The following is a 14361-nucleotide window of genomic DNA, read 5'->3' on the forward strand; positions in this document are numbered from 1 at the left end:
ATTAATGATATTGTTTGTAAGAGTCATTCAAAGGGCTAACTATTCTCTTTCCAAAAATGATTTGGATTGTTGGCATATATTTCACTTTTAAGATAAATTGTATAGATTGTTTTATATTTAAGTTCAAAACAGTTCAGTCTGGGCTTTAAAAGTGTTCCTCCTTTTAAAATATGAAGGTTTTGTTTAATTTGCTTTTAGACAGGTAAGAAGCATACATATCATAAAATATTATTTTAAGTGTTTAAATTATCTATATTTTAGTTGGAATTTTCAAAATTATTTTTCTCTATGGTGTTAAAAATTTACATAAAATATTCAGGTAAACTCAGCAGTTTCTGATGGTTAAAATGAATCCCCTTAAGGCTATGATATAAGCTCATTCACAAGATAACTTCTTGTCTCCAAAAGATGATTCTGTGGTGAGGCTATATTTTTTCTGTTAGTGAATTACAGTACAGAGAGAGTGAAATTACACAGTATCACATGTTTTCACATAAAACATTAGGGTATTTTAGATGTAATGACTAGAAATACTTAAAATAAGAGTGATCTTCATGTGCAATTTACAATACTATTTTTTCAACTTACGTTCCTAATGGTAAATTTGCTTTACCTAGTCATTTGAAAAGTAGTCAATTTTTACAATGTTCTGGTGCTGGAGGGGAGAGTCTTCTAGGAAAACATCTCATTAAAAACGTTTTTCAAGCAGGCAATGTAGATTAGCTATGCGGGCTGTTTTTATATTAAAGCAAATAAAAATCCTGAGAAAGATGAATGAACATACTCAGAGGAATATAAACCATTGGATTCTGCATTTGGTAGCTGTAGCCATACTTGGTCATTTTCTGCGAGATCTATGATGACACTCCCTGAAGCCTGATCCAAGTATCCTTTTGTGTATTCATCATAGGTGTACATTATGGGAGTACCATTCTTATACAAGCCCACCCACACGTGAGTCCCTTTCACATGCACGTGATAGGAAAAATAGTACAGGCCTGGTATCCTACATGTAAAAATGCCGGTTCTCGGGTCATAATGCTGTTGCCTGTTATAGATGATTTTGTCAAATGGGATTGGAGTGCCTATTGCTGGATAGGCTTTAGAGAGAATAACTGTGAAAGCTGACACAGGCATTCCTGTTATACCCTGATTTGCACTTACTAGAGGTGTCCCTGACAAGCTTGGCCTTTGTCCAGCCTTTATAAAGCCCTCTGGCATGATTGCTTGGCCTGGTGGGCCTGGAGGTCCTGGAGGCCCCGGACGTCCCGGCTCTCCATCATGGCCTCTTGGACCTGGTAGTCCTGGTGGCCCCATTGGTCCATTGAGTCCTTTAGTTGCAATACCAACTGGGCCAGGCAGACCTGGATTTCCTGGGTCTCCTTTAGTTCCAGGGAATCCTTGGATTCCTGGTGGCCCAACTGGACCTCTTGTGCCTGGTATTCCAGGGGCTCCCCTAGGGCCTGGTTCCCCATTGTGTCCTGGTATTCCCTTGGCTCCAGCTGCTCCCACAGGGCCTGGCAGACCCGGGGAACCTCCCAATCCCATGTCCCCTTTTGGTCCTGGTAGCCCTGGGTTGCCCTTGGGACCATTGAGACCTGGTTCTCCTGGGTAGCCAGGTTTTCCTTCTAAGCCAGGTAGGCCTCTGTCTCCCTTAGCCCCTGGGTACCCTGCAGGACCTATAGGTCCTGCCTCCCCTTTAGAACCAGGGAGGCCATGGTTACCTGGTATTCCTTTGGGCCCTTGGGGCCCCATGCGCCCAGGGAGCCCATCCAAACCTGGTTCTCCAGGGTGGCCTGCCGGGCCTTGTTCCCCTTTGGCTCCTGGAGCCCCTGGAAGGCCTTCAGACCCTCTCTGCCCTTTTATCCCTGGCAAGCCTGGCTTACCAAACCCAGGTGCACCTGGCATGCCTGCTGTTCCTGGAGCTCCTGGAAGACCTTTCATTCCAGGCGTCCCCGGCAGGCCTGGTGCCCCACTGACTCCTGGCTTTCCTATTCCTGCTGCCCCAGGCTGGCCACGGGGGCCCTGGGGTCCTGGTAGGCCAGGTGGGCCTATTTCCCCTGGGAAACCTCTGTCTCCTTTGGCCCCAGGCTGTCCTGGAAATCCATTTTCTCCTCTTTTTCCTACACCAGCAAGCCCTGGAGGTCCCATGGGACCCTGGGGACCTGGGTGGCCTCTCTCACCTGGCCTGCCAGGTACTCCATATCCATTTTCCCCCTTTTGTCCATTCATACCAGGGGTGCCTGGCACACCCTTTTCTCCAGGGAAGCCTCTTGGTCCTGGGGCCCCTGTTGGCCCCTGGGGGCCTGGTTTTCCTGCCACAGATATGCCAGCAGGTCCAGGAATTCCAGGAGGTCCTGGTGGACCTCTCGGCCCAGGTAACCCCGCGGGTCCGACGTCTCCTTTCTCTCCATACCGTCCTCTCTCACCTGGCTTTCCTGGGAGACCTGGCATGCCTGGTTTCCCAACTGCAGAGAGTCCTGGTGGTCCTGGCATGCCTGGCTGTCCTTGAGGCCCTGGGCTTCCATAGCCTGGCTTTCCGGGAGGGCCAGAAGGTCCAGGCTGTCCTCGAGGGCCTGTGGGGCCTGGTGGTCCAGGAAGACCTTGTTCTCCTCTTATTGGTATGCCTAGAAGACATGATAGATACACAGTGGGAAATTAGGATTTTTGTGGAAAATCATAGTTCCCAAATTATAAATCACGAGGCTGAAAAAAAGGTTCTGGTATTATCGAATTAATTTCTCTGCTTTTAGGAATAATCCAAATCTAAACAGTCAATAAAATAAAAGTCCACTCTCAAGTCACAGAGAAGGTGAGTTTATAGCTACCGGGTAACCTAGTACAGTATCTTAACACGGAGGCTGCCGATACATTCATCCATTCCCTATTCTAATGGGTCCTCATAGGACTGTGAAATTCATTCACTGCAGCAATTCAGTAAGCATTAATTAAGCGCTGAACTTGTGAAAATCCTTGTGCTAGGAAGCACTACAAGTATAAAATGGAAAAAAAAGAGAGCTCCTGCCCTGCCTGCATAAATACTGGAAACCATAACCATGCAGGTCTTTTCCATGGTTTTTTAAAGAATTAACTCGTGATTTGTGTTTGGGACAGAATACTACCATGCCATAAGAAGAGACCAGCTAGATATTCTGGAATTTTCTTTGGAATATATGTATAGATAGACCTCTCTATGGAAGATATCTGTACATGCATGTATCTACCTATATGTATAGATGAATGCATACATGTATGTATGCTCACATATACAAAAATCTATCCATATATGGGACTATATCTCCATATATGTATATAATATTTAGAAATATATCTATATACCTATGGAGATACACTAGAAAAATTAAATGTATACAGAAGTAGAAACTGGAAAGGCAAAATATATTTGAAAAGGTTTGAATATATTGATTTTTTTCCATAAAAGCTTTAAAAAAAAAAAACAACCTTGCCCTCCATCTTAGAATTAATATTGTGTATTAGTTTCAAGGACAGAAGAGGGGTGTGGTCTAAGTGGGGGTGGGGGTATAAGTGACTTGTCCAAGGTCACGCCACTAGGCAGTATCTGAGGCCAGATTTGATTTGAACCCAGGACATTCTGGGTCTAGGTCTGGTTCTCAGTCCACCAAACCACCTAACTACCTTCCCCCAGTTAATATAGTTTTAATGAGAAATGCATTTGTCACATGGTGAGCTGCTTATGAAAGCAAGAGCTGTCTTTTACCTTTCTTTATATCTCTAGCACTTAAAAGGGTGCCTGGCCCATAGTAGATGCTTAATAAATGATTATCGACTGACTGGCTAACCTGTACTGAATGATGCTCAGATTTAGCTTGGACATCAACCTAAATCTTCTCCCATTCTCAAAGCTAAAAGCATGTATGTGTATGCACACATAATAATATATTAATAACAATAATATATTTTATATATAATGTAATTACATACAAAATTTTATATACATATGTATCCATATACACACATCTGTATATATATAAAATCTTAGTAACAAATGAGAGATGGAATGCTTGGATAAATAGCTAGCCTTATAGCCAAGAAGATCTGAGATCAAGTTCTGCCTCTGACACATATTGACTGTGAGATGTTGGATGATTTTCTTAACTTTTCTGATCTGAATTGGTAGAATTTCTTCATCCAAAGTTCCCTGTGCTAATATAAAATCAAAAGTACAGTCCCTTTCTCCATTAACAAAAAGTTTTAACTTATGTATTTGGAATAGAAGCCTAGGAGATAGCTGAACTAATCTATCTGTGTGTGTGTGTGTGTGTCTCTCTCTATTTCTGCCTTTCTCTGTCTCTGATTCTCTCTAACACATACACGCCCCCCCCCAAAACACTCATATAAAAGATTGTAAGTTACAGGTGAGACAAGAGATGATTGTCTTTTTTTTTTTTTTTAACATAAAATACAGTCTGAAAACAAAGCGTAAACCATATTAAATGGGAGTTAGCCATATCTCTTTAAAAGGAGACATTTTTGGGTAAAAAAGCCATTAAAATGGTCAAAAGTATGTGATTGAGACAAGCCATGTCCAAGATAGGCTGTAAAAAGGTGATACTGTAAAAAATTTTCACCTGTTTAAGTCTTATCTTCAGAAAATCATAACATGATTTCCTAAGATTATTAAGGATTATTATTGCAATTTAATTATATCCTTTTCTTTAAAAAATCTTGGTCACAAGCTTTTTATAAATCTATAATTTTGGTTTGTAAATAAAACTGGGCCTTGAATTCTTACAGATTGAAAATGTACCTAAACTGTGATGACAGTAATGAAAGGTAACATGCAGAGAGAAAATTGGTGTCAGATGTACTGAGTACATTGCCTTAATGTGAATCATACTTCAGTTCTCCAAAATACACAGATGTAGGTACTGTTTACATAGTTATGGGATGGCTTCTTCCACTCTAAAATTAATAGGCTGTCATCCAGCAATTTCATTAAATTAAAATGGAGGTAATACTGTCTTTGGCAGCTAGGTGGCTCAGGGGGTAGAACACTGGGCCTAGACTCGGGAAGACCTGAGTTCAAATCTAGCCTCAGACACTTATTAGCCATGTGACCACAGACAAGCCATTTAACTCAGTTTTCCTCATCCACAAAATGAGCTAGAGAAGGATATCAGAAACCACTCTGGTATCTTTGCCAAGAAAACTCCACAGATAGTATGGTCCACAGGGTCATGAAGAAATGGAAATGATTGAATGGCTATAACATACCCTGGAGAAGTCTATAAAGTATCAACATACGGAAATATTGAGATTCTTCTACAGGGGTAGAATCATAGTCTGCCAGCCAGATCATAAAATCAATTGTGATGCAAATTAGTGCAGAACACAGTTTTAACTTACTTTTTTGGTTCTGCTTTTAGACCATAATGTTCAGTTTAGAGACATCTGCATTTTTTTGCTTATATTCATTTCTCAAATAGGAATATATACTTTTGTTTATAAAGTGATGCTGGACTGGTTCTGACTTTCCTTTGTCAATCAGACTTATGTTTTGATAGAGTAGTTTCTGTCACCATTATTAATAATGTCTGTCAGTGAATGATAATGTGTTTCAATTTTTACATTTTCATTTTATAATAGTGCTACTAATATTTTGGCTTACTACTAAATATTATTAATGGAATTTTGCTTAAGCATGCTAATTATAATTCTCTATATTAGAAATATAAAGTTAAATGCTAATTCCTAAATTTGTTTTTGGCTCCTCAGTGCTGTATATATGTTTCCATTTGGTGGTTTGTAGCTATATTTATGTGTGTTGTATAATAACATTTTAAATTAGAAATGAACATAATATTAGGAAAATATTTAAAAAATAATCAGAGTTTTTAATTCCTAAAAATAGCAATATCTGAAGAAGGTATGTCCTTTATAAAAGAAATTTTAATGCAAGTCACAAGCTTTCTAAAAAGAGAAAACTACTTTCCCCACCAAATAAAGCCAATTTGTGCAGTCATTACCATGAACTAGGTGTGGATGATATTTATTTTATCTCTTTCTATTAGTTAGGAATAGAAAAGCAACATTAAGATCCACAATGCTAGGAACATTGTAAGTGCTCAGCAAACACCTAAATTGAATTTATTCAAATTCTATTGAAGATGACACCTTAAGTGTGATATTATTTTAGGCATTCTACCTGAATGAACAAAATTTTCAGAAGTAGATGTTCATGTTTATCTAGTTTGTGCTAACATCTGAAGAAAATGAATTTATATCACAGATTACCACAAGTATGCTATTAGTATAACATACAGAGTATCTTATTCACGTTAAATTTCTTTAAATTGTTAGCGTAACTAGGGTCTAAACAACTTCCAGATAGCTTATTACTTTGAGTATAAAGTTATGCTCCGTGAGCCCCATCAGGGGTTCATGTAAATTTAATATTCTTGTGGGAGGGCTCCACAGAGAAACCTAGATGAAACAGGTAGCTGGCCCCTTGCTCTACATCACAATCCCTATTGTCTTTCTTTCAAATAACTGAAAGCAAAGCAGTACTTGTTTTGTGTTGCCACAGAAAGTGAATTTGCTAATTTTGCTTAATTTTGTTAAAGCAGTGACTCTATGATATTTATTGAATTAAACAAATAGCTGGCTTCACTCCATCAGCCTTGGAGTCAGAAAGACCTTGATTCAAGTCCTACCTCTGACAAATAATAGATGTGTGATCATAGACAAGTAATGGTGGTCTTTCAATAAGAAGATAAGTGTTATGGAAGCATTACTCATGTACAAGGGTTGAGAGAGCTTCCTGATCAAATGGTATCTTACACTGATGAAATCCTAGATCCAGAGCCTCTGCACTCTCGCTTCCCTGGCCTCACACTGAGAATATGGAGGATTTGCTTCAATAGAATCAGTTGTTAATTGTATTTAGAGCTGAAGTTCTTAACCTGGAGTCTATGAATGTCTTGAGGAAGAGATTTCAGGGAGTAAAGGAACTTAGAGGGAGGAATCTATTTTGTTTTCCTTTGTCATCCTCTGCATTTTACTTACTGCACTTAAAAACGTTATCTCAAGAAGGGTCCATTGACTACACCATTCTGTTAAAGGGGTCCATGCGGTTCAAAAAAGCCTTAAGAACCCTACTAGCTACTGCAATGAAAGTGGCATATTGAACTATATCTTCACAAACTAATTATAGCATGAATATAGTTTTGCAAAGTGATGCAATTAGTGTATATTTTATTCAAAGTGTTAGCTTTTTATTAGCTGTTAGGATGATAGAGAAAAAATGCATTTGATAAATTGAAAAAATCATTATTTGCATCATGAAAAGCGTAGTCTAATGGAACAAGTACTAGTATTGGGAAGGAGGGGGTCAAAAAACCCTGTTAAAGTCCTGGCTTTGATACTAGCTTTTGATACCACCATGTGGATGTGGTTCTTTGCCTCATTTTTTGTCATTTATCAAGTGGGAAGAAAAATTCTTTTATTCTGTATTTCATAATGTTATTGTGAAGAATGTATTTTGGCAAACCTTGAAGTTCTTCATAAATAAGAATTGTTATAAAAAGTTTAAGGGATAAAAATCAATAACTATCTAAATCAATGAAAAGGTACTCTATTCAAATTATAAGGTTTTTCTTTTTTTTTATTTTAATTAATTTCTCTTGTAGAATGGAGGTTCAGGGGAGGAAAGTAACTTTTTTTCCCTTTGAAACAGGCTATCAGTCAGTGGTGAAATGCCTGGGGGAATGTTTTATCATGGAATGGAATCACTAATTTTGAACATATGTGGGGCATGTAACAAGGCAAAATCAAGTTCGTTGGCAGGGGATTAGAGTTGCACACTAATATTTTTCTTCTACCAGGGCCTATTTTGTATGATGGCATTTTCCTTACAAAGCTTTCCCTGATCTGGAGTCACTGTAAAGTACCACACTTTTGACCTTAATGAGAGCTAGTTTATTTCACTTTTATCTGTTGCCACACCTGACAGACAGATAGACAGACAAACCCTAATTCCATCAATTCTTTTTTTCCAAACCAACCTTTACTGTTCTTCTTTTTAAATTCTGAAAATTATCAAATAAAACTTTTTTTTTAATGAGGAAAACGAAGCTTAAAATCAATTGGCTTATTTCTTTGTAGCGTGAAATAAGTTTCTTGGAAAGATTTTTTTCCCCTTCCAAGACTTAACCCATTATACGAAACTTTCTTTGATTCCTTTTTATCAGTAGGAGGATTTTTGCTGATATAACAGTGATCCTTTTATGTGTTCTGAAGAACACAGGGCTCAGGCTAAGAACTTGTCTTGGATAGAATGTTAATTCAGTGGTGACATGGCAGTGAAGTTCATGAAACAATATAGAACAGGCACTATATTTCCCTTAGATCTGATATTTTTTAAAAGGGAAGAATAAAAAATGCAAAATAAACAAGAGAAAGCCTGCCCATGACTTCACTTACCTAAAATATATGTCGATTTTGCAGGATAGTAAGTACCTAGCACTGAGTCTTGCAGATGAAAAGTACAAAGTTAATGTGTTGTATTGAGGGAAAACAAAATAAACAAGACCCACTTAATTGTTTAGAATCTAAAAAAAATGAAAGTGGTTTCCTACTTATTCTTAGGAATAGTAGACTTAGGAACCAGACATGGGATTTCATTAATATTTTTGATGAGCTCCTGAATAAGGAAATTCCCTTGCTAAAGCATATCATCATCTTCTCTTTACCTTATAATGTCTTAGAATGCCTAGAACACTGAAAGGCTAAGACTTGCAGAATATCATATGTCAAGTTTGCTTAAGAGGCCAGACTTAAATGGAGGACTTATGGGCTTTGAGGTCAGCTTTCTATACACTAGGCCTCGCTTCCTTCTTTCTTCTATTATTGTTCAATATTAATATTTCAAAAAGTGACAAAGAACTAGATTACATTTCAGTTTCTAAAGTTGAATTGACCATTTTTTTATTGGTATGAATATCTTTGATATGGCTTCAAGTATGTTACAATGTTCTTTATTTTCAACTTTTTGAATAATATTTTGAATAATAGTCAAATCCATGGGTTTTGTTAGCATACAAGTCAACTCCATAAGAAAACTAAATTGAGTATTTATTTCAAAGTTATAAAATTTTGAAAGTAAATCAAATTCTATTCCCTATATCAAATTCATAAAGATAAAAATGGATTTCTTTCTTTCTTTTTCTCTTTTTTCTTCCTTCCTTCCTTCCTTCCTTCCTTCCTTCCTTTCTTTCTTTCTTTCTTTCTTTCTTTCTTTCTTTCTTTCTTTCTTTCTTTCTCTCTTTCTCTCTTTCTCTCTTTCTCTCTTTCCTCTCTTTTCTTACTATAACTACCCTTCTAAGAGGCATTTTGCTGTAGTAGATAAAGATCTGTCCTTAAAGTCAAGAAGACCTGAGTTTAGGTCCCTTGTCTGATGTTGATCCTGGGCAAGTTACTTAACCTCTCAGGGCTCTAGGTGACTCCTTTAGTCTATCAAATGCTGACTTGCATTGGGTAGAGATTTTCCTATATAGGATTTTTCCTCAATTATATTTGTGGTCTAGTCTCTCTCACTATCCTATAACTCCACCTATCTGAGGGACATATGATATAAAATACTTATCTTTTCAACAAAAATGCCACTCTTAATAAGAGTTTTCATCCCTCCTCCCCAAATATGCAAAAATGTCAGAGAGAGAGAGAGAGAGAGAGAGAGAGTGTGTGTGTGTGTGTGTGTGTGTGTGTGTGTGTGTGTGTGTATGTGTGTGTGTGTGTGTTGGGGAATAACTACCACAGTTTTGCTGCTAAGTGCTTTAATAAATAGGCCTAGAGATAGGAGGTCCTGGATTCAAATCCAGATTCAGATACTTCCTAGCTATGTGACCATAAGCAAGCCACTTAAGCTCCATTGCCTAGTCCTTACTGGTCTTCTGCCTTAGAACCAATCAATACACAGTATTCATTATGAGAAGAAGGCAAGATTTTAAAAAAAAATTACAAAAGGAGCATAGAGTTGTATTGATTGGTGAGAGTAATAAGCTGTCTTCATTGTGTAAAGCCCCTAAAATCTTGAGATATATTATTCTGGGGTCTAATTTATTATTAAGAAAATGGATTTGTTTTATAAAGGCGTAAACCTCCATTACTGGAAGGGAAAGAAGTCCACGCTTCGTAGCTGGGCTTTTTGAAAACAAAATCCTTTTATGTGGTTTTGTAATTTGTTTTAAAAGATTGCTCCCAATTGAATGAGAGGCAGAATCACCTATAGTAGGGAAAACTCATTTTGGAGCAGGAAGAATAGGACTTAATAGTCATAACAAATAGCCAAAACTTGGGTTATACCATAAAGTGTTGTTAAATGAGGGGAAATTGAGTTCATTTTGGGGGGGAAAAGGGGAGAAGGGATCTATTTTTACCCTATGAAGGGATCTATTTTTACCCTATAGTAAAAATTATGTTGGTCATTTTCTAACATGTAATTTTAATGGAATTCAATTAATACAAATATATAATATTGAACCAAAATTATCTTAGACAATTTTAGACATTAAATATTTGAATACATCATTTTATACTTTCATATTAAATGCTTCAGTATTTTTGTTATGTGATTGATAGACATTTTACTTGAGGTAACCTAACATACAAGACATAGCAAAACAAAATGTTAAAACTTGTCAGTATTCAGCTGTTTTTATGAATGTTTCTGTTCATATGGTATCTGAAATAATTTGATAATAGGTTGTAAGACACCTTAAATTTGTGTTAGAAGCTTAGTAGATTTTAATTATATCATGTAAGTTAACAGATTTATGGAATTTTATGAAGACTGTTAATCATATTGAATCAAGGACCAATGTTTAATGTTGCTTAATTCATTTGCTTACTAAATCCTTTTCCTTAGGTTGATTAAAACAGTTTCTGGTCATTTTTGTTCCTAAAATTCATTTAATCAGATGTTAGCTTATATTTTGCCACTTGGGATTTATGATTACCATTGTTTTTATCTTAAAATCCTGGTCTAGCACATTGTCTAGTCCAGTAAGAAAAGAAGGATTTAATAAATGTTTGTTGAATAAATCAGTGAATTAGTGAAGAAACTATTTAGGCATACAAAACCTTTACCTCAGCTCTTCTCCTATTTATAAATTGGGTGATTCATTTAGGTTCTAGATAATGTCTGGTTTATTGCTTTGGGATAAATAAATTTTTTTAAACAATAAGACTGCTTATTTTTGCCATAACATCATTTGGGAAAGTAAATCCAAACATGAGAGTTCAGAAATATTGAGTGTTTTATATTATTCCTATGACATTGATATATATATTTCAGGGATGTTGATACTATTCTGTAAATTTTCTTTTCTCACAAATCACTAACAATTTGGTCCCACTGAGAAAGTGAGACCAATTGATAGCAATCATAGGATTAATAGTTCTTAGGTAGAAATAACAAGAAAAGAAAATTGTCAGAATTGCCCAAAGACAAGTAGCAAATGCTTAGTAAAACCAAAGAGGTATTTTTGTCTTACCTTTACTCTTTATGGTGTAAGGAATGAAAAACTGTGTCTTTGGATTGGGTGGTGGCCCCTTTATTCCTGTAGGTGATTGGAATCGTTCAGCATAAAACCCACCATGAACCAAGTTAGAGATTAGCAGCAAAAAGGCTATTTGTAACAGCATATTTCCCAGACTGATTCTGCAAAAAGAAAAGAATCATTTTATATACATACAAGTGTAAAATATATTCATATATATTTTTTATAGACTATATAGCTATGCATGTAAATGTTTTGTTGTCTTTATAATATTACCTTTTTCTGGTATTTCACAAATGAAATTTTAGTACATTTCAAGGTAACTACTACTTTCTTAGTTATCCTGTTGAATGTATTTCTTAAAATAATGGCAATTGATGCTTCTTTGTTTTCTAAGCATATTTCTCAGTTGTATTTTAAAATAATATTTCAATGCCCTAGGTAACTTAAGAAAGACTATATATTTGCTATCTATCCATCTATCTGTCTTGTCTGTCTGTCTGTCTATATCTATCTATCTATCTATCTATCTATCTATCTATCTATCTATCTATCTTCATACACACACTATACATATTTTCTCTTTATAAAGGGCCCACATCCTAAATAGGTAGAGTTTCATATATACTTATACACTAATAGAATCACAAGAGTATTTTGAAATGATTTTCAAGAAGGTAAATGAATTGTTGAAAATTAAAGGACTTTTGTGTCTCAACCGGCACCCTTCCACTGAGTACAAATCTTTCAGAGGTATTAAATGACAAACTCCTCACAGTTCTATTAAACATTTCTTGATCTTTGAAATAGATTTAGCAGCAGAAGCTTCAAAATAACACTAAATCATCAGTAAGAACCAGTTAGCTCTAACAATCATGTCAACATTATTTCAATTAGATAAACTAATAGAACCTTTCGAGCTAATTTTTAGTGCCAAAATAACTTGATCTTTACCTGTACAGAATAAATGTCAATTCCCCCCAAGTTTATGCTTGGCAAGTTAAAATGGATGCTAGATCAATTACAGTGAAATTAAAGACCTACCAGAATGCCAGGTTCTTAAGCAGATTGTTTTTCAGTCTTCCTCAATGTGTACCTCCACTCCAGTGAAAAGTACAGAAGTTGTCTTTTCAAGAATCACTCTGGTGTATTTATACTATTTGTTCACTTGTTACATGAAGTGACACGTGGGATAAGCTCCTCCCAAAGAGGTAGTAGTAAGCAGTAATTATGGTGGAAAGTTATATTTGGGCAGACACACCAGATCATGTGAATGTTTCTTTTCCTTATGTTTCTTTATTGAAAAAGAAACTGATTTACATACGTAGTTTTAGTTTGAAATACATGATTGTCATTTTCTCTAAGTTATTCAGATGTTTAAGGCTGTTAGGTAGGGGAATAACAGTGTCTTTTATATTGGATGGATCACTAATTTAGTATTGTTCAAATATAGAAGAAGATGCTGTAAACCATGTAGTCCTGTCCATTTTCTGTATAACTCTCTGGGGATAGCCTGACTATGAAAGTTTCAAAGTTATATTTTGTTTTGTTTTTTAATGAGATTATAATGGTAGTTGTCATTTTTTATACTACATATAGTGACAAGCATAGGTTTCTTGTCAATTTTAAGGATTTTTGGCATGTTTCATAGAGATTTTAGTATTTTGTAAAAGGAAATTCAAAATTGATAGTATTTCCTTTTCTAATTATTTTAAACTGTATCCTAGCAAAATTATGTTCATCAGAAATGGGGACATGTATTTAGTATATCAAATTTTTGTGCACATACACACTAAATTTGGCTATGCACATACTATGTCTTAAATTCTCCCTCTGCCCCAAAATATTATATTCAGCAATTGACTTTACATTTTACATTACACATTGGTATTGAATTATATATTATTGTAGAGCATATGTCTATAGAAAACTCTAATGATATATTGTTAATGTTATCTAACAGATTATTTCAGTCATTTTCAAACAAAATATTTTTCATTGAAATCTGTATCCTTTCCACTTTTTTTAAGCACATTGAAATACTTTTACAGGTCTTGAAAAACACATCAAGAAACATACTCTACATTGATGAAAATTAAATACAAGTAAAGAGTACAATTATGTATTCTCAAAATAATCAGAACCAACTCTACAACAGTTTCAGGTATCAGTTATCAGTAGGCAATTATTATGTACTTACTGTGTGTCAGGAACTGTATTTAAGTACTGGGATCATGTATAAATGAATAAAGACATTATGCCTACAGTTTGAAGCTTAGATAATATTTTATTTCATGAATTTGGATCAAAAGACACTTTGAAAATAGAATATGTTGAATGTTCTTTATGGATGGATTGTGGCAGAAAAGGTCAGATTCCACATAGGCACAGGTATATTATTTCTGTTTTTCAGCATAAGTTCTCAATCCAAGGCTGACCAGTAATTGGAATGAACATTTTTAGCACCTGTGTTTACAAGTCTGACCAATCTATATTAAAAATATGACTACATCTACAGGTATGCTTTTTTTTTTTAAGGAAAACACAGGTATTAAAAAAAATGCTATGTGTGTGTGTGTGTGTGTGTGTGTGTGTGCGTGCATTTCATGACAACTTAGCCTAAGGAATTCTTCTTGTTATCTCCAAAGAAATAATGACCTTTCTTTTCTGCCAATTCTCGTCTTTCTTTTTTTTACAGCTCCAGTGGGTAAAAATATATGTATATTCTTGATAATTCAGACAAATTGGGGTAATTATCAAGGTTTCAATTCATTTATTCACCAAATTTTTATTGAATGCATACTATTCTACTTAGGTCCAA

The 14361-nt window shown here is 35.6% G+C and overlaps 2 protein-coding genes across 2 annotated transcripts in view; one reads left to right on the top strand and one right to left on the bottom strand.

Moving 5' to 3' along the window:
* The window catches only part of NT5DC1 (5'-nucleotidase domain containing 1), a 246551-nt gene that overhangs the window by 31414 nt on the left and 200776 nt on the right, over positions 1 to 14361 (top strand). The window lies entirely within an intron of this gene.
* COL10A1 (collagen type X alpha 1 chain) lies at positions 739 to 11685 on the bottom strand. Its single transcript, XM_044676783.1, has 2 exons — positions 11535 to 11685; positions 739 to 2627 (listed from the first exon to the last, which is right to left on the bottom strand). Exons 1-2 carry the CDS (start codon positions 11683 to 11685, stop codon positions 739 to 741), a joined length of 2040 nt encoding a protein of 679 aa, XP_044532718.1.

The sequence above is a fragment of the Gracilinanus agilis genome, chromosome 4, assembly GCF_016433145.1.
Source record: "Gracilinanus agilis isolate LMUSP501 chromosome 4, AgileGrace, whole genome shotgun sequence".
In the NCBI taxonomy this organism is placed as follows: Eukaryota; Metazoa; Chordata; class Mammalia; order Didelphimorphia; family Didelphidae; genus Gracilinanus; species Gracilinanus agilis.